The 21,270-nt window shown below is 45.8% G+C and overlaps 1 protein-coding gene across 4 annotated transcripts in view; it reads left to right on the forward strand.

Annotated features, from left to right (window-relative positions):
• The window catches only part of phf2 (PHD finger protein 2), a 103,325-nt gene that overhangs the window by 59,708 nt on the left and 22,347 nt on the right, over positions 1 to 21,270 (forward strand). For all 4 annotated transcript variants that reach the window (XM_061689120.1, XM_061689121.1, XM_061689122.1 and 1 more), the window contains 3 exons: positions 7,228 to 7,551; positions 18,436 to 18,552; positions 19,330 to 19,439. In XM_061689120.1, the coding sequence (XP_061545104.1) occupies positions 7,228 to 7,551; positions 18,436 to 18,552; positions 19,330 to 19,439 (551 nt within the window). The remainder of the gene's footprint in view (positions 1 to 7,227; positions 7,552 to 18,435; positions 18,553 to 19,329; positions 19,440 to 21,270) is intronic.

The raw sequence follows: 21,270 nt of genomic DNA on the forward strand, positions 1-21,270 counted from the left end.
CGCTTATGTGTGCTGGAGCATATCCTGGCTGACTTTGGGCGTGAGACTGGATACACAATGAACTGGTGGCCAACCAATTGCAGGGCACATATAGAGAAACATCGACAAACATCTATTCACATTCACAGTCACACCTAAGAACAGTTTAGAGTCCCTTATTAACCTAACGTGCGTGTTTTGGAATGTGGGAGGAAACCTGAGTACCAGGGGGAAAAAAGCATGTAAGCACGGGGGAGAACATCCAAACTCCAGCCCGGATACGAACCTACGCCGTTGAAACTGTGGGGTGGATATACTGCAGCTAACCAGTCAGCCACCATGCCTCCTAATGATTAATAAAAAAACAAATTGTTAGTGTTCCCATTTTTCAGTAAAAATATTGTACTGGATATTTTGGGAGGATATACAGGATGCTGTTGGTCTTAGGGGTTATCAGAATCAGAATCATCTTTATTTGCCAAGTATGTCCAAAACACACAAGGAATTTGTCTCCGGTAGTTGGAGCCGCTCTAGTACAACAGACAGTCAATTTACAGAACACTTTGGAGACATAAAGACATTGACAAAAAACAATTGTGCAAAAAGATGCAGAGTCCTCTAGCATCTTTTTGACTAAGATAGTCCTCTATCTTAGTCTGTTTCCTCATATATTTCCCCCTAACATAATAAACACTGTGTCTATTGCCTGGCGTGTTGTCACTTGAACATATAAATGTCCCTCCCCAACTAGGTGGTTATGCACCAGTTTCACAGTGTGTTGCTGATGACAGATTAGCATTGCAGATGGCAGCAGGAGTTCAGTAAATAGTGTAAAAGCACAACACCAGCACATTAATTCAGCAATAATCAAACAATGTAATAAAATACTCTTTTCTCCAGAAAGCCTGAGAAATTATTTTGATGTCCGAATTAATTAGCTGGATGAGTGGTGTCTTTCCCTGGTTTCAGTAGTAGTTGCGGCTCTTCATATGGCTTCTAATTAAGCCTTCATCTTTTATGTCTGTCACCGTTCTGTAAAATAGCGGTTGTAGTATAGACCAGAAATGTTAATCAAAATCCGTCATTGCCCGAAGCTCGACCTGTTGGCATACCGTTTAAGGCCTTATGCAATTCTGCGACGGTTAATGGGGTGTCTAAAGACTCTTTATTTTCTGAAATTAATTGAAGTATGTTTGGGTTTCTGCTAAAAGTTTCAATGTCGTTTTTATTCAGCTTATTGGGAGATGAATATAAGATACTATTGTAGTTGTATAATATGTTATTTAATATCCTATCGCTCATGAACAGATGGAGACTGGACCCAAGAGGAGGTGGAGGCTGATAGGTTGTGATGAACAATTTATTGAAAAAGGGAAATGTAGATGGTCCTTGAGGTGCGCTGGCGGGTTGTGGAGGGAGGGAATGCGTGCCAGGCGGTGACGAGGGCAGGCGGCTGGCTTGGCGACGAACACGGAGGGAACAATGAGGAAAAGGAAAGACACGGAGGTCAGAAAGGAGACGAGGAATTGAGTAGCTTACGTGGAGACTGGGGAGCCGTTGTACCGCTGGAGTAGCTGTAAAACTCTGGCAAGGTTTTCCAGGATCAGGCCAACTTAAATGTAGGTGGTAACGAGGGCTGATTGGTGACAGGTGCGCGGCCGAGGAAGGTGCTAGAAAAAAAGAGGGGATGGGAGAATGAGAGGGCGCAATGCGCCACCCAGGCTCCAACAGCAGAACTGCAGGATGGCTCATGACAGTACCTCCCTCTCAACGGACGCCTCCCGCCGTCCTGCCAGGCTTCCCCGGGTGAGCCGCATAAATGTCAGACAGCAGGGAGTCGTCGAGGATAAGCTTCCGGGAAGTCCAGGAACGCTCCTCTGGACCATACCCTTCCCAGTCCACCAGGTACTGGTACCCCTGCCCCTTGGGCCTCACGTCGAGGATGAGCGACACCATGAAGGCCGGATGGTTGTCAATAACACGGGAAGGCGGAGGACGCAGGTGGAGACAGCCTTAAGCAATGATACATGGAACGTCGGATGAATTTTAAGAGACTGTGGAAGTTGGAGTTGAACGGACGTGGGATTGAGTATTTTAGTGATGGGAAACGGATCGATAAAGCGTGGAGTGAGTTTGCGGGATTCTGTTTGGAGTGGGAGGTAACGGGAGGAAAGCCAAACGGACTGACCCACCTTGTACTCAGGTGCAGGGGAACGTTGAAGGTCCGCGAGCCGTTTAGTCCTTTCCGCCGATTGGACTAAGGCCGCCCTGACGTCCTTGCACACGGACTCGACCCTCTTAAGATGATCCCTCACCGCAGGAACCGCCACCGCATGCTCCTGTTCCTTAAATAACAGGGGTTGAAAACCATATCAGGCCATGAACGGAGACATACCAGTGATGAGGGAGTTGTGGGCTCCAGGAGGTGGGGTTGCGTGTGGCAACGCAAGGAAGGGCTGACTCGAGGGATTGATTCGCCCGCTCTGTCTGGCCGTTAGTCTGTGGATGGTACCCTGAAGACAAGCTGGCTGCTGCAGAATTATTTCCAAACCAGGAAGGAGAACTGGGAACCTCTGTCCGAGACGACGGCGATGGGGATACTGTGGAGTTTGAAGACATGATGAACAAGGAGGTTAGCAGTTTCAAAAGCAGAGGGTAGTTAGGAAAAGGGGTATGCAATGGACATAATTGGAAAATTGATCGTCAACAGAATGATAGTGTTACCTTCAGAAGGAGGCAGGCCGGTGATGAAATCCAAAGCGATGTGGGACCATGGGCGGCTCGGGATGGGTAAGGGGCACAGCAGACCAGCTGGAGGAAGATGTGAAGCCTTCCCTCGGGTGCAGATGGAGCAGGCTTGGACAAATTCATGGCTGCCTTTGACCAGGGAGGGTCACCAGAAATGTTGCTGAATTAATTGTATGGTACGGGTGGTGCCGGGATGACACGTGAGCTTGGAGTTATGAGCCCACTGAAGGACGGCAGAGCGCAAATAGACGGTTCGGAGGTCCGGTCTTGGGGTCAGGGTGAGTCATTTGTGAGTGTTTGACTATTTGTTCTATTTTCCAAGAGGCAGCACCGACGAAGCAGGAGGAAGGGAGGATTGTTTCGGGTTCTGCAGGGCTGGAGGTGGGTGAATATATGCGGGACAGGGCATCAGGTTTGCTGTTGTGGGATCCAGGTCGGAAGGAGAGGCTGAAATTGAATCGGTTTAGGAAGAGGGCCCAGCGAGTTTGTCGGGGATTAAGGCTTTTGGCGGAACGGAGGTAGGAAAGGTTCTTGTGATCAGTTCTGATGATAAACGGTACTTCAGTCCCCTCCAGCCTGTGCCTCTACTCTTCCAAAGCCCATACGATGGCTAACAGCTCTCGGTTGCCAACGTCGTAATTCCTGTCGGCAGGGGACAGGCGATGGGGGGAAAAAAAAGCACAGGACTGATGTTTCTGGGACGTGGGGTCCCGCTGCGAGAGGACGGCCCCTGCCCCAGTGTCCGAGTCGTCAACTTCCACCAGGAATTGTAAGGAGGGGTGGGGGTGACGTAGGATGGGAGCACTGGTCAACAGAGTTTTGAGTTGGCTGAAAGCTTGGGATGGGGAACTGGTGGATGTGAGGGTGGTGAGGGGAAGTGCGACCTTGCTGTAGTTGCGGATGAAGCGGCGGTAGAAGTTGGCGAATCCGAGGAAACGGAGTTCTTTCCGGGTTGTGGGAATGGGCCAGTCAATTATTGCTTGGATCTTAGCGGGGTCTGGTTGCAACTGTCCTTTGAAAATGATGTAGCCTAAAAAATGTACGGAGGAGAGGTGGAAGTCGCATTTTTCGGATTTTACATACAGGCGGTTTTCAAGGAGGCGCTGGAGGACTTGGCGTACATGACTGCGATGTTCGTCGGGGGAACGAGAGAAAATGAGGATGTCGTCCAAGTACACATAAACAAACCAGTTTAACATGTCACGGAGAATGTCACTGATGAAGGATTGGAAGACTGCGGGGGCGTCGTTTAATCCGAACAGCATGAACAAGTATTCAAAGTGTCAGAGAGGGTTAATGAACGTGGTTTTCCATTCATTCCCCTCTCTGATACGGATAAGGTGGTAGACTTTTCGTAGGTGCAATTTGGTGAATATCTGAGCGTCACAGAGGGGTTCAAAGGAATGGGTTGATGAGGGGTAGTGGTGATTTATTCTTCACGGTGATGTCATTGAGTCCACCGTAAACTATGCAGGGATGGATAGTGGTATCTTTTTTCTCAACAAAGAAGAAGCCAGCCCCGACTGGAGATGAGGAAGGTCAAATGAGTCCGGGAGTCACGGATATAGTCCACCATTGCTTCTCAGGTCGGGAAAGGTTGAAGAGTCAGCTGGAGGGAAGGGGGGTCCCCGCCAGCAGATTAATTGCACAGTCATATGGGCGGTGGGGGGGGGGAAGAGAAGAGAAGAGAAATGGCCATGTCTTGCTGGACACCGGAGACAGATCACGATATTCTTTGGGGACTCGGGAGAGGTCAACAGGCGTTGCAGATGGTGGCGGTATACAGGAGGGTGGTATCGCAGAGAGGAGGCAGTGTGAGTGACAGTGAGTGCTCCAACCAGTTATTGCTCAGCGTGCCCAGTCTATGGCGGGGTTATGTTGTCTGAGCCAGGGAATTCCGAGGACTACTGGTGTCTCAGGGGAAGGGATAACAAAAAGAGAGATGTTCTCGCGGTGATTTCCAGAAATCAACAAGGTGAATGGCACTGTTTAGTGGGTGACAGGGGAGATGACTCGGCCATCCAAGGCTGTGACTTTCTTGGGTTACGAGAGTGGTTGGAGAGGGAGTTGGAGCTGATGTGCTAATCCTTCATGAATAAAGCTATCGTCTGCACCGGAATCAATAAGAGCCATTATGGGTGTGTTGTGAGCGGAACCTAGAATGCAAGCAGGGATGGTCATACGGGAGGGAGAGCTTGAGGAAATGGTGGTTTGGCTGACCACGGCGCTGTCGAAACGTGGCGAGCCTGGTGTTTTTAGGTCGCAGGGGGCAAGTTGTAATGAAATTATCTGATTGACCGCAATAAATGCACAGCCGCTGGATGACACGACACTGACGTTCCTATACGGATCTATACGGGTGTTACTGGTGTGTATTGGTGTATCAGGTGCAGTGGGGGGTGACGAAGGGGCAGTCGGAGGTGCAGGAGGAGGTGCAGGAGGCGGGGGAGATGCTGCCGGCGAGGTGCTCATGCGGTGGAAGTGATATAACGCTCTCGGATCCCCCTCTATTGTACTCTTTCTCGCATTCTGTTATCAAGGCGGATTGCGAGCGCTATGAGAGCCTCGAGAGAGGAGGGCTCGTCCCGGGCAGTGAGCTCGTCTTTGAGTTGCTCTGAGAGGCTGTTCGCAAAGATCCCCCTAAGCGCAGCATCAACCCACCCGCAAGTATCCTGAATTCGATTGGATATTCAGCTACGGAACTAGCGCCCTGAGTGAGCGTAAGGAGGCGGCGGGTGGCTTCTCTGCCCTGAACGGGATGATGTAAAACTTTTTTAAGTTCAGCGGAAAATGAATGGAAAGACTGGAGTACCGGGGAGGAGTTGTGCCATAATACAGTGGACCATTTGGCTGCTTTGCCGCGGAGAAGGTTAGTGACAAATGCGACCTTGGCTTGTTCTGTGGGATAACTGTACGGTTGAAGATTGAAAACGAGTGAGCAATTAATAAGGAACTGGCTACATGCACCTAGGTCCCCGGAGTAGGTCTTGGGCGGAGGGACATGATGTTCTTTGTACGGGAGGTGGGGTGGCTGCGGACTCGGAAGGAGTACTGACTGGAGAGTGGTCGTATTGCATCTTCGAAGAAAGGAGGGAGACTTGTTCCATGAGGGAGTGTAGAGATTCCATGATTTCTTGAAGAGTTTTTTTCTTGTTGCCCTATGTGGGCGCCTTGGACGGTGAGTGCATGTTTAAGCGCCTCCGGGGCTGCGGTGTCTGTGGCTGATTTTGTCATGAACGGATGGAGACTGGACCCAAGAGCAAGCGGAGGCTGGGAGGTTGTGATGAACAGTTTATTGAAAAAGGGAAATGTAGATGGCCTTGAGATGTGCTAGCGGATTGTGGAGGCAGGGAATGTGTAGCAGGCAGTGACGAGGGCAGGCGGCTGGCTTGGCTCACAGTTAAAATGGTTGAGTTTCACAGTAATGTCTGTTAAAAATGTGAGGTCAAGCCTCCACTCAGTGTCGTCCAGCAGCAAGGTGTCTTTGCCTTTGGTTTGCATGACCTCTTAGACTTCTCTCAAAAGTAGAAGAAAACCAACAACAACCACCAAAATTCATCCCCTGCACATCAGATTTTTTTTGTGTGTAGTAACAGGTTACCATTTTCAACTGACTCCCCAAAAAAGCACCTTGAATGTTCTGTGCTGTTTAGCTCTGGAGCAGATGCTGTTTGTGATCTTCACGGCAGGGTTCATCACGTGCTTAAAGCCGATCACATAAAACCTGCAGTTGAATAATGCAGTGGTAAAGCAGAAAGTTTGGGAACTGCGTGTCACCTTTACAGTGAGCAATGAATTCTGAATGTCGGCCGATCATAGCAGGAACCCGATCTATAGTCACCAATGCCAATCTTTACAATGGTACCTTTTTCTCTGCAAAAAATTCCTTCAGAGTATTATACTGTAGATGTCAACTCCCCTCAGAGTTGTCTTTAGGGGCAGTAGTGTCAGAAGTTCTTCTTTTGTGGAAAAATCATTAAACACCATCAGGATAAACACGATTCACTGCGCTATACTGCTGCTGTAGTGCACTTTCCAGTGGGTAGTTAGCACGGAAGCTTGTGTGACACGTTCTATGTAAAATGTCTCTCCACATTGTGCCGTTTTGGCGTCGCCACAGTCGCTCCACAAATGGGACAGATGGATTTTTTTTCAGTAGTAAAAAAGAACTTGTCCTTCCATTCACCGTGAAAGTTATATATTTTCGTTCTTTTCTATGCCAAGTTTTTGGGGTCGTTAAATCATCTCAACGTCATTGTGCCTGCTAGATTCTCTCCACGAATGCTACGGTTTGGTCACACGCTACAATATGACCTCTGAACTCTTCTTTTTTAATATTGTCATTTCCAAATTTCCACCAATTTAAAAAGAATAGCAACAATAAATGTTAAATGTTAAAAAAATGTTAAAACCCAAATAATCCATGACCTTAAAATGAAAATACCCTGATGTTGATTTATGTAAAGATGATTTAAGTCGTTGCTCTCTTTTTGTCTCTAGAATGCAACTAAAGCCATTAAAAGTGAGGTGCCAGTGGAGGGCGCCCAATCACCCCACTTGGATCCAGGAGATCCTATTTCACCAGCTCAGGTTCCCTCACCGAGCTTTGAAATAGCCAGAAAGAAAGCCTTCAACCCCTCTAAGCCCCATAGACCTCCCAAACTCCCCAAACCTCCGAAAACGCTAAAGGCCAAACACGGAGGTAAGAAGAAAATTAAAAATATAAAAGATTCACCCCCTCCACCTAAACCCTCCAGTTTCACAGCTCTGGAGTCCCATGCAAAGGATATCTTGAGTAAGATGGACCAGCCAAAGAAGCCAAAGGTAAGCACATTGGCAGATGATGTTTAAGTATACATCCAGAATAAACATGGACAAAATTGTTGGTACCCTTTTGTTAAAGAAATAAAACCCCAAAGGCGTCACTGAAACAACTTAAAATTGACAAAAGTAATAATAGCTTTGGTCCATCACATTTATTATATTATATTGTACAGGGTGGGGCAGAAATGACAGATGTTTTTGAAAAACTCACTAAATAATAAATGGTAGCTGCAAACTAATATTATTGACATAATAGTGTTCTGATTGAATAGCATTTGACACGATCAAGTGTGGGAAAACAACATTAATCATGTCATAAACACACAAGGAATTTGTCTCCGGTAGTTGGAGCCACTTTAGTATGACAATAGACTGCTATTTTGACAAAAAAATACTTTTGAGACATAAAAACATAAAAGACACACTATGGAGTCACTTCGTCTCAAGCAATTTAATGGCAAGAGGGAAGAAGCTCTTGGAATGTCTGCTGGTTTTAGTTTGCAATGTTCAATAGCGCCTAGCTGAGGGAAGGAGCTAGAAGAGGTGGTGACCAGGACGTGGAGGGTCCAAGAGGATTTTGCATGCTCTTCTCTTAGTTCTGGAAGCGTCTTCAAGGGTGAGTAGGGGGGTCCCGACGATTTTTCCGGCAGTCCTGATTGTCCGTTGCAGTCGGAATTGTTCCTTGTTTGTGGCAGAACCAAACCAGACTGTGATGGATGAACACAGGACCTATTCGATGACTGCCGTGTAGAACTGCCTCAACAGCTCCTGTGGCAGGCCGTGCTTCCTCAAAAGCCGCAGGAAGTACATCCTCTGCTGGGCCTTTTTGAGGATGGAGTTGATGTTTGTCTGCCACTTCAGGTCCTGAAAGACTGTAATTCCCAAGAACTTGAAGGGCTCTGCGGTTGCCACAGGGCAGTTGGACTGTGTGAGGGGCGGCTGTGGCGAAGGATGCTTCCTGAAGTCCACGATCATCTCTACAGACTTGTGTGTTCACTTGTGTGTTCAGCTCCAGGTTATGTCGGCCGCACCAAAGCTCCAGCAGCTCCACTTCCTGTCGATTTACAGACTTGTCACCGTCGATGACTGTAATGTCGTCTGCAAACTTCAGGATTTTGACTGCTGGGTGCATTGAGGTGCAGTCGTTTGTGTAAAGAGAGAATAGCAGTGTAGAGAGGACACATCCTTGGGGCGCCCCGGTGCTGATGGTGCATGTGGATGAGGTGGTGTCGCCCAGCCTCACCTGCTGTGTCCTGCCCGTCAGGAAGCTGGAAATCCACCGCCAGATGGCAGGAGAGACGCTGACCTGGAGAAGCTTGGAGAAAGGTGTTCGGGGATGATGGCGTTGAATGCAGAGATGAAGTCCACGAACAGGATGCTTGCGTAGGTCCCCGCTCCGTTGAGGTATTCTATGGTGAAGTGCAGTCCAATTTTGACTGCGTCATCCACATACCTGCAGGGCGCCGTTGGAAATTCAGCTACTGTGGGTCGAAGTCGAAGAAGAAGAAGAGGTGGAAAGCGGGTTCTTCAGCAGAAAGAAAAGAGCAAAGCACAGAGCCTATAACTGAATGTGGGGACGTTAAATGTTGGGACTATGACAGGAAAATCTCGGGAGTTGGTCGACATGATGATTAGAAGAAAGGTTGATATATTGTGTGTCCAGGAGAACAGGTGGAAAGGCAGTAAGGGTAAAAGTTTAGGGGCAGGGTTTACATTATTTGACCATGGAGTAGATGGGAAGAGAAATGGAGTCGGGGGTTATTTTAAAAGAAGAGTTGGCTAAGAATGTCTTGGAGGTGAAAAGAGTATCGGATCGAGTGATGAGGCTGAAACTGGAAATTGAGGATTGTATAATGTGATTAGTGGCTATGCCCCACAGGTAGGATGTGACCTAGAGGTGAAAGAGAAATTCTGGAAGGAGCTAGACGTAGTAGTTCTGAGCATCCCAGACAGAGAGAGAGTCGTGATTGGTGCAGATTGTAATGGACATGTTGGGAAGTAAACAGGGTTGATGAAGAAGTGATGGGTAAGTACGGCATGCAGGAAAAGAATTTGGAGGAACAGATGGTGGTAGACTTTGTAAAAATGATGGAAAATAGCTGTAGTAAACACTTTTTTCCAGAGGAGGCAGGAACATAGGGTGACCTACAAGAGCGGAGGTAGAAGCACACAGGTGGATTACATTTTATGCAGACGATGTAATCTGAAGGCGGTTACCAACTCTAAGGTTGTGGTAGGGGAGAGTGTGGCTAGACAGCATAGGATGGTGGTGTGTAAGATGACTGGTGGTGGGGAGGAAGATTAGGAAGACAAAGGCAGAGAAGAGAACCATGTGGTGGAAGCTGAGACAGGACAAGTGTTGTGCAGCTTTTCGGGAAGAGGTGAGACAGGCTCTCGGTGGACGGGAGGAGCTTCCAGAAGACTGGACCGCTGCAGCCAAGGTGATCAGAGAGGCAGGCAGGAGAGTACTTGGTGTATCTTCTGACAGGAAAGGAGAGAAGGAGACTTGGTGGTGGAACCTCACAGTACAGGAAATCATACAAGGAAAAAGGTTAGCTAAGAAGAAGTGGGACACTGAGAGGACCGAGGATAGGCGAAAGAAATACATTGAGATGCGACATAGGGCTAAGGTAGAGGTGGAAAAGGCCAAACAAGAGGCATATGATGACATGTATGGCAGGTTGGACACGAAAGAAGGAGAAAAGGATCTATACAGGTTGGCCAGACAGAGGGATAAAGATGGGAAGGATGTGCAGCAGGTTAGGGTGATTGATAGAGATGGAAATATGTTGACTGGTGCCAGCCGTGTGCTAGCTAGATGGAAAGAATACTTTGAGGAGTTGATGAATGAGGAAAATGAGAGAGAAGGGAGAGTAGAAGAGGTAAGTGTGGTGGACCAGGAAGTGGCAATGATTAGTCAGGGGGAAGTTTGAAAGGCATTGAAGAGGATGAAAAATGGAAAGGCAGTTGGTCCTAATGACATTCCTGTGGAGGTATGGAAGCATCTAGGAGTGGTGGCTGTGGAGTTTTTGACCAACTTGTTCAATAGAATTCTAGCGCGTGAGAAGATGGCTGAGGAATGGAAGAAAAGAGTGCTGGTGCCCATTTTTAAAAACAAGGGTGATGTGCAAAGCTGTGGGAACTATAGAGGAATAAAGTTGATGAGCCACACAATGAAGTTATGGGAAAGAGTAGTGGAGGCTAGACTCAGGACAGAAGTGAGTATTTGCGAGCAACAGTATGGTTTCATGCCTAGAAAGAGTACCCCAGATGCATTATTTGAATGAGGATGTTGATGGAAAAGTACAGAGACGGTCAGAAGGAGCTACATTGTGCCTTTTGTGTCTCTTAGAAAGCCTACGACAGAGTACCCAGAGAGGAACTGTGGTAGTGCATGCAGAAGTCTGGAGGGGCAGAGAAGTATGTTAGAATAATACAGGACATCTACGAGGGCAGCAGAACAGCGGTGAGGTGTGCTGTAGGTGTGACAGACGAATTTAAGGTGGAGGTGGGACTACAGTGGTGATGGATAGGCTGACAGATGAGGTTAGACTGGAATCCCCGTGGACCATGATGTTTGCAGATGACATTGTGATCTGCAGTGAAAGCAGGGAGCAGGTGGGGGAACAGTTACAAAGATGGAGGCATGCACTGGAAAGTAGAGGAATGAAGATTAGCCGAAGTAAGACAGAATATATGTGCATGAATGAGAGGAGTGGTGGGGGAAGTGTGAGGCTACAGGGAAAAGAGATGGCTAGGGTGGAGGACTTTAAATACTTGAGGTCAACCGTCCAGAGCAATGGTGAGTGTGGTCAAGAGGTGAAGAAACAGGTCCAAGCAGGTTGGAACAGGTGGAGGAAGGTGTCAGGTGTGTTATGTGACAGAAGAGCCTCTGCTAGAATGAAGGGCAAAGTTTATAAAACAGGGGTGAGGCCAGCCATGATGTACGGATTAGAGACAGTGGCACTAAAGAGACAACAGGAAGCAGAGTTGGAGGTGGCGGAAATGAAGATCTTGAAGGTTCGCTCTCGGAGTGAACAGGTTGGATAAAATTAGAAAGTGTTCTTTTAAAATCTGCCGTAGAAGATGTTCAAGTCGTCAGCCAGTCCTTTATTGTTCCCCGCTTGGGGGGATGGTCGCTTGTAGTTGGCTAGCGATTTTAATCCTCGCCAGACTGACTTAGTCGTTGGCAGTAAACTGTTTTTCCAGCTTTTTTGAACAATTTCTCTTTGTGATGTTTATTTTTTGTTGTCAGCTGATTTCTAGCACGATTGTACAGGGCTCTCTCCCCACTTCGATAGGTGTCCTCTTTCGCCTGGCGAAGTTGCTGAAATTTTGCAGTGAACCGCAGCTTGTTGTTCTTGAACGTCCGAAATGTCTTTGTTGGTACACGCACATCCTCACAGAAACTGATATAGGATGTGACACTGTCTGTATATTCATCCAGGTTGCCAGTTGAAGTTTCAAAGACACTCCAGTCTGTGCAGTCTAAACAGCCTTGAAGTTCGAGCTTTGCTTCATTGATCCACTTTTTCACCTTTTTCACCATAGGCTTCGCATATTTAAGTTTGTTCCTGTATGTAGCTTGTAAATGAATTAAGCAGTGATCAGACAAGCCCAGAGCTGCACGGAGGATAGCACGGTATGCGTCATTTAGCGTGGTGTAGCAGTGGTCAAGAACAGTGTTCTCCAACCTTCTTTGCACTGCGGACAGGTTAGGAGTCAGCATTTTTCATATATATATATATATATATATATATATATATATATATATATATATATATATATATATATATATATATATATATATATATATACACACACACACACACACACACACACACACACACACACACACACACACACACACGCACGCACACACTTGCCTCGCTTCTGCTTCTTCCTTCTCCGTTCGTGGTGCGTCCACTGTGGATGTGATGCAGGAGTGGGGGTCAGAGTTGTTGTAGCCAAACTCGACTGCAGTTCCGTACCTCCTCAATGAGAGTAGACTTTTAACGCCGTAAAAGTAGTTCTGTCTGTGTCGAGCAGCAACCTACGACTGTATCTGTATCAGAGCGGACTTGGTGCGTGAGAGTTAACTGTTGCGATAAACCCGCATTTTAAGTAGGACTCCTGATATAGTGTTGTTTCTTTCTTTCGCGAACGTTTCGTTCAAAAGAACAAATCCTTTCAGTAAGCGCAAAAAGCTGAATTAGTTTATGAAATAATTTCGTTCTTTGAGCTCTGCCGCCGTTAGGCAGCCCGCTCGGACCGGAAACAGAAGCGTTCGAGCCAGATGGGACCGGAAACGGAAGCGTTCTGTGCAGTCTCGACGTGTCAATTGAGACGCGCAGCTGTTGCGGTGGAGAAGATCGGGTCAATTTTCAAAATAAAACACATTGACACGCGACTTGCATACAACAGAAATTATACAAATTGGTCATTCTTTCTCTGCAGCCCGGTAACAAATGCCTCATGGCCCGGTATGGGTCAGCGGACCGGCGGTTGGGGACCACTGGTCTTGAATGTTGTTTTCCCTTGTCGGACTGTAAATGCACTGCTTGTATTTAGGGAGTTCAGTGTTTTTAGCTTTGTTAAAGTCCCCAAGTATAATGAGGGGTGAATCTGGGTGCTTTTTTTTCAAGTTTGTTTACTTTAGCAGTGCAGCATTCGTGTTAGCCTGGGGAGGAATATAGACAACGGTGAGGATGAAAGAGGCGAACTCGCGTGGCGACTAGAATGGCTTACAGTTCAAAAACAGCGAGTCCAAGTCCGCAGTGTGTATTGAGCTCCGAGATGTCGGTACACTATTGTTTGTTGATAATTGAGCATACTTGGTTTCCCCGATAGCTCCGTGGGCCGCTCGGTGTAGTTGGAAGCCTGCAAGCATTACGCCGCCATCAGCGTGTCAGCAGGAAATTCTCCCAGTCAGTCAAGCTGAGCGCTCATCAAAGTCACACAACAACATTTACAGATTTCGGAACTCACGGCACACATAAGCACGCACGCATTATAGGGCGCCCCGTCCATTTTGGAGAAAATTTAAGACTTTTAAGTGCGCCTTATGGTCGTGAAAATACGGTACTCACATTTTGTGACTTTATAATCACAAAAGTCATTGTCTTTTGTTGAATTTTTAGTTTGAGTTAATGAGCGATGGATTCCATTGCAGGTTCAGGGCGCATACGCCCATTGCAGTGACGGCAGACGACGGCACGGTGTTAATGGGAAAGCGAAAAGTTTTCAGCGTTAACTGAAGGTCAGGATGCTTTCGTCGTAGGTTGTCAAACAGTGCCTGAGAGGTTGCCGATTTGTCAGCCTGCAAGGCCAGGATGACGTCGTCTGTTGGGCAGTCATGCAAATGAATTCCACCAGCAACACTGGGGCCGTAGCGCTTTTCGTGCGGTGGTTGGACAAGATGACAGAGAAACGTGTCAAGTTCTCTTAAGTCAGTTCAGCGGTGGCGAGGTGGCGACAGGGGACTCGGCGGTGTCATCAACGGGATTGTCGTTACTTGAAGGAGCGCGGCCTGACAGGTCGCCGTCCTCCGGGGACAGTTCCCGAGTTGGTGTTGGTAATGCCTGTTCCACCTGCGCCCACAGCTGAAGATTTTTGTAATCAATTAGTGGCTCGAACCGGCAGAGCAGGTCTTGGCCGATGAGCAGGGGGACGGTTTCAATTGGAGACACGTAGACCGGGTGGACTAATGTCATGGGGCCAATTGTCCAGTGGAGCATAGTTACAGTGTTTAGCTCAGTATTAGTCACTGGAAATGCACGGACAGTTAGTGCGCAGCGTTGCAGTTGAAGGTCGCGGCCACTCGCTTGTAGCAATGTCAGAAGTTGATTGAACACAGCATGGGACATAACAGTGATGTCTGCTGCGGGGTCAATCAGAGCTTCTCGGGCAAGTTCATGCTCAAGCGTAACGGATAAATAGAACTTTCGGGAAGTACCTTTAGCGGTTAGGTCACCCAAAAGCTGTCATTATTTAGTAGCGTGATGTCACGCGAGTCAGGGGCCTCGCCTGGGTCTAGTCCGATGATTAGGACGGCACGAGAGGGGTTTAGGGATTGGTCGTCACCAAGTGGTCCGCTAAGGTTATGGTGTCCCTACTTTCCCTCCTTAGTTAAAGTTAATGAGCAATAAACAGTTATCATGTTTATTTCGCCTTTTATTTCTTTATAATTATATTTCGCCTTTTATTTCTTTATATATCTATATATTATATAATTTCTTTCTATTTATAATAGTAATTTTTCACTTATTTCTGGATTGCACTATATTTCCTTTTAACCATACACTGATAAAAAATTAAGTATAACTTTGTTGTGGGTTTGGAAGAGATTACCGTATGTTCACGACCATAGGGCGCACCGTATTAAAAGGCGCAGTCTCAATTACGGGGTCCATTTCTGTATTTAACACATACATCAAGCGCACCGCATTATTGGGCGCAGGCATGATAAAACATACGGTAGCATGCATGCACGCTAAAACAATGTTTTTAAAAAGGCAGCGGGAGCAAAACTGAGTTCGGTTGTACTTTATTGAAGTATTTAACAATGTACTCACGTTATTTTTTGATCAATCCTCATCCACAAATCCATCAAAGTCCTCATCTTCTGTATCCGAAATGAACAGCTGGGCAAGTTCTCCATCAAACACGCCGGGTTCCCTCACCTCATTGTCGGAGTCAGTCTCGTTGCCGTGCGGCTCCTCAGAAATGATGCCGGCTTTTACGAAAGCTCGAACAACAGTGCAAGCAGACACGTTAGCCCGAGCATCCACAATCCATTCACAAATTGTGACGAAACTCGCCCGGCGTTGCCTCCTAGTCTTAGTAAAGCTGTGTTCGCCATCTGTCATCCATCGCTCCCACGGCGCTCGCAACTTCACTTTGAACACCCTGTTTACACCGATGTCCAGCGGTTGGAGTTCCTACGTCAAGCCTCCCGGAATGATGGCAAGCCCCGAGTTATTGCACTCAGTCGAATGGTGACTGTGGAGACTGTTCTTTGCTCGTTAATCCATTGCTCGAGTTGGTCTTCCAACTCGGGCCACCTCGCCTTGTTTCTGCGTTTTGTTTCATCTTCATCATCTTGACTTGGTGAAGCTCGTTTTCCTGCTTCCTCCACTTGCGAGCAAACCATGGATTCGTTGATATTGAATTCTCTCGCGGCTGCTCGATTCCCATGTTCCTCCACGTAACTGATAGCTTGCAGTTTAAACTGTGCTTCGTAAGCGTGTCTCTTCATAGGTGCCATTTTCGGGGGTCCTTAGCCAAACCGATGTTGTTTTGCACAATGCACACCCCAGCGCTATATACCTACTGGGGGCGTGGCTTTAGCGTCCTCCTTCTCGCACCCTTCCCCTGTTCTCAGCCACGTCCGCTTTTCCCCTGTGTAAGCAGCGTCTCGGCAGGAAATGCTAAAAAAAAAAAAAAGTCAAGCGGAGCGCTCATCACACAACAACATTTACAGATGCTGGAACTCGGTGCACACATAAGGCGCGCCACATTATAAGTCCGTTTCGGAGAAAATGTACGACTTTTAAGTGCGCCTTATGCTCGTGAAAATACGGTAATTGTATTTCCATTAATTTCAGCGGATAACCAGTTTATGAACATTTCCCATTACAAACGAGGTCGTAACCTGAGGTTCCACAGTATATACAGTATAATTTATAATACAGTATTGTGCAACCTTTGGAGTTGACCAAAGGTTGCACACAATTTCTGGAACTCTCAATGAGACGGCTCCATGAGCAGTATTTCAGCTTTCTTAGGTTTGAAGGGGGCCTTCACCAGACTCTGCATGCTTCTTCCACAGTTGTTCAGTAGGCTTTCCCTGTAGATCAAGACTCATAGAAGGCCACTTCAGAATAGTCTGAGGTTTTGTTCTCAGCCATTCCTGGATATTCTCAACTGTGTGTTTTGGGTCTTCCTGTTGAAGGACCTATGCCCTGCGGCTGAGACCAATTGGTCTGACACTGGGCAGCACATTTCACTCCAGAATACCTTGATAGTCTTGAGAATTCATTCTACACAGCACAAATTCAAGTCACCTTGTAGTGGCTGCACCAAAGCAGACCTAGAACACACCTGAGCCTCCTCCATGTTTCATAGTAGGTGCAGTGTTTTTTTTTTTTGTATGCTCCAATTTTGTGTCTGAAAATATGGAGCTGATGTTACTTCCCAAAAAGCTGCAGTTTTTTCCCCATTTATTCAAAGGACTTTCTTCCAGAAGCGTAGTAGCTTGCCAATATGCATTTTGGCAAATTCCTTTTTCCAAGTCATTTCTGTGACAATTTTGGGGGTTTTCGTTGTTTAACTAAACTTACAAACATTTTTGCCTGTGTAGTGTATAATAGTGTAGTGTAGTGTAGTGTAGTGTATACACTAAATAATACTGTACCTACTATAGGCTCACTTATGTTCTGGAGCTGCAGGCAACAATAAAATCTCACTACTACCAAGGTATTCTAGAGTGAAAGATGCCTCCCAGTATCATAAAGCTCAATCACAGCTGCAGATAATTGGTCTGAATAAAGGAAAAAGGCAAAAACATTCATTCATTTTCCGTGCCGCTTATCCTCACTCTGGTCGCGGGCGTGCTGGAGCCTATGCCAGCTGACTCTGGGTGATAGGCAGTGTACACCTCGAACTGGTCGCCAACACATCGCAGGGAACATATAAACAAACAACCATTCGCACTCACATTCACACCTACTGGCAATTTAGAGTCTTCAATTAACCTAGCATGCATGTTTTTGGGATGTGGGAGGAAACCGGAGTGCCCGGAGAAAAACCCACGCAGGCACGGGGAGAACATGCAAACTCCACACAGGCGAGGCCGGATTGGAACCCAGGTCCTTAGAACTGTGAGGCAGATGTGCTAACAAGTCGACCACCGTGCCAAGGCAAAAACAAAAATCACATAAAAAAAAAAAAGCAAGAACGGTCAGAACACAATATTGGACTAATCTGATGTTGCTTTCTTCTTGATGTAAATCCTATTGAACATTTGCGGAAGGATCTGGAGACAGATGTTGCCTTCTCCAGACATGCAGTCTGGAGAAGGCACTTGAGAAGCTGGAGCAATGGGCCATAAAGCCTTCCGACAGGTGTAGAACGTTAATGGAGAGGTACAAAAAGAAAGGTTTGATTTCCATGATTCCCTTTAAGGTTTGTAAAACAAAATATTAGTTAAGAGTTCCATTATTTTTCTCGAGGCCAGTTTCCGTAGTTTGTTTTGGACCACAAAAAAAGCCTTGCTTGAGTTTATTCTCATTACATTTTTATTCATCACCGTCAGTTATTTCAATAATTTGTGTTTTTTGTCCATGTGTGTCAACAGCATATGTCCATGGACTCCAATATAAAAGTTGTCTGAAATACTTCTGCTTTTATAAAGATAATGTCCAGGAACTGTTGTTTGTCAGAGATGAACATTTTTGTGGGAATAGTTTTGCATCTCAGCGGCACAATGTTTAGCAGATCTGCCTCACAGTTCTGAGGACCCGGGCTCAAATCCAGCCTCGCCTTTGTGGAGTTTGCATGTTCCCCGCGTGCCTGCATGGTTTTTCTTTGGGTACTCCGGTTTCCACCCATATCCCCAAAACATCCATTGAAAACTCTAAATTGCCCGTAGGTGTGAATGTGAGTGTGAATGGTTGTTTGTTCATATGTGCCCTGAGATTAGCTGGCGACCAGTTCGGGGTGTATCCCACCTCTCACCCAGAGTCAGCTGGGATAGGCTCCAGCTCGCTCGCGACCCTAGTGAGGATAAGTGCTATGGAAAATGGATGGATGGATGCATACCTTTGCATATCATTTATCTACAAGAGATATTATATCGCAAGTAATACTTTCATTTTTTTGCAGGGTGTGAGGAATATTGTGACGATATCAGAAAAGGAAACGTTGAAGCAAAACAATGTGGAAAAGTTTGAAAATAGAGAGCAGCATAAAAACAAGACTGAAGCAAGATGGAAGTACAAGGTGAGACATTTTTGGACATTTTTAACAATGAAGTTTACAATAGTACAAATTTCAAAACTCGGGACTGATGTCCTTGCTTGAAGAGATGCAACAGTTTACCGATAAACTGTGCAAACAATGCAAAGTTCCTGCTGCATTTAGCGTTTCTGAAAGTGGTAGTTTTCTTTCTGCTTCACAGGAATCACGAGTCAATTGCACTGAACATTGCTAAAGACATGGTGTCTATTCATACGCTGGAAAAGCAGTAATTTTATGTTGGAGACTTTTGACAAGAGGTATTGCAAAGCTAAGTACGGAGGAGTAATTGGTTTAGTTTGTTTGTTTTCTTGGTACGGTGGTCCCAGTACCGATGCATGTCTGGGGACCCAAGTTTGAGGGCCACTGGACTGATTAATCTGCAATTTGATCCATTAGGGAACATTTTTATCTTTTGGAATAGCGATTATTTTGGCGTCAAAGACTATTTTACACAGTATATTTGACAACAACAACAAAAAACGACTGACAAACGAATTTGCATACATACTCAGGTCTGTATGCTTTATGAACAATCAACTTGTGGACATTTGTTGTCTAACTAAGCTGCGGCAAACTAGCAATAAACATTGACATAAAGTACTGTATTAGCGTGCAGTAGTTGATGTTGCTACTACCATTGTACTCTAGTTTATTTAATTCCAGTATGAACTACGTATTTCTAGCCTAAAAAAATATTTTTGTTTCCTGTCAATATTGTTTACATGCTTATGTGACATTATTTCTCTTTTTTCTTTCCAGAATAGTAAACCAGACTCCCTGCTAAAAATGGAAGAGGACTGCAAATTTGACAGGACGTCAGTTTTAGGCAATAAAATCAGCTTTACACTAGCTCACAAGAAATTCCTGGGGTATGTGCAGAATGGCTACGTTTGAAATTCAATGTCTTTAGAGATTCAATTAGAGTTCTACCCATATTGAATAATAATAATCATCATAATCATAGTCATCAAAATAATAATACGTCTTCAAAACAAGCAACAAAGTGCTTTAAATTCCAAACAAAAACAAGAATTTAAAGTAAAACAATAAAAAACTAAAATAAAGACATGCATATTTCAACAAAGCAGTAAAATAAACAATGAACAAAATCAGATGATAAAATGGTGCATTCAGAAGAAATTTAAAAGAAGGCACTGATGTGCCCGGTCTTTGAGGTCCTACGGCAGAGTTCCACAGATGTGAGTAAAGTCCCACCTGGCGATCTCAGACAGCGGTCAGACTTATAGTTCCAAGAGCCTGACCGTTTCGTGTTTTAAAAACAATCAGAAGTATCTTCAATTTCTAAAGCTCAGGTAGCCAGTGGCAGCAAGAATGGCGTGGTGTGACTATTGACGGCTTTTATAATGTTTTGGAAAAACTGAATTAGGGCTTCACAATATATCATTTGAGCATTGTCATCACAATGCACATATGCGCAATAGTAACATCGCAATGTAGTCACTCCACTGTAATATAAGTGATCAGCAGAGGGACCTGGTTGGACATGCTTGTAAGATTAGGACCGATGTTACGGTAAATTATGCCGCATCAAACAACACACACGGAATAGCCCAGAGTGTTAAATACTTCTTGTATGATAACTATTAATGAGGTCACGGGAAACAATGGCACGCCTGCATTTATTTGTATCTGTCTTCAGAATGTGACAAACGCATGTATGTTGCAGCAGATTACACTTGGGTGGAGGAGGGAGAGCCGCAGCATTATTGAAGGGACACACTTCAGGTGTACACAATAACGTGTTCTGCTTCAACTAATGCACTAAAATATAGAAATACTGACGGATCAGAATAAGAATCATCTTTATCTGCCAATTATGTCAAAAACACACAAGGCAGCCATTTGACAGAAAATACTTCGGCGACATAAAAACGGAGAGTCACTGAGCAATGAAAGTTTACCAGTAATGTGGTAATGCCGAAACAATTATTATTATTTTTTAGACAATTGTGCAAATCATGCAGAGTCCTCTAGCAATTTAGAGCTGTTTGAAATGACTAACCGAGCAATAGTCTGGTACAGTGACCATTGCGCAAATGCGCAGAGACTTCAAGAAATTTAAGCAGTTTAAAGTGACTATTAGTGCGATAATCTGAAACAGTGTCAATTGTGCAAATGGTGCAGATACTTCTCAAGCACATGAGTGGCCAGTATCGGTCAACAACAGACATGCAAATAGTGCAGCTTGGCGAGACTACTCCAGTGAGTGCACGAATAATGTATAATGGGCCCGACAGAGATGTGACAACAATCTCAAGGCAAAATCGGCAGCATGTTACAATGGAATTGTAACTGTTTAAAAAGTTAATGGCAAGAGGGAAGAAGCTGTAATGTCTGATAGTTTTAGTTTGCATTGTTCGATAGCACCTACCTGAGGGAAGGAGCTGGAACAGGTGGTGACAAAGGATGTGGAGGGTCCAAGAGGATTTCGTCTGCTCTTGTCTTCGTTTTGGCAGCGTCCAAGTCCTCAAAGGTTGGTAGGGTGGTACCGACAATGTTTTCTGCAGTTTTGATTGTCTGTTGCAGTCGGAGTTTGTCCTTTTTTTGTGGCAGCACCAAACCAGACTGTGATGGATGAACACAGGACTGATTGGATGACTGCTCTGTAGAACTGCCCGAACAGCTCCTGTGCCAGGCCGTGGTTCCTCAGAACTCGGAGGAAGTACATCCTCTGCTGGG

This window comes from Phycodurus eques, chromosome 10, assembly GCF_024500275.1.
Source record: "Phycodurus eques isolate BA_2022a chromosome 10, UOR_Pequ_1.1, whole genome shotgun sequence".
NCBI classification, from domain to species: domain Eukaryota; kingdom Metazoa; phylum Chordata; class Actinopteri; order Syngnathiformes; family Syngnathidae; genus Phycodurus; species Phycodurus eques.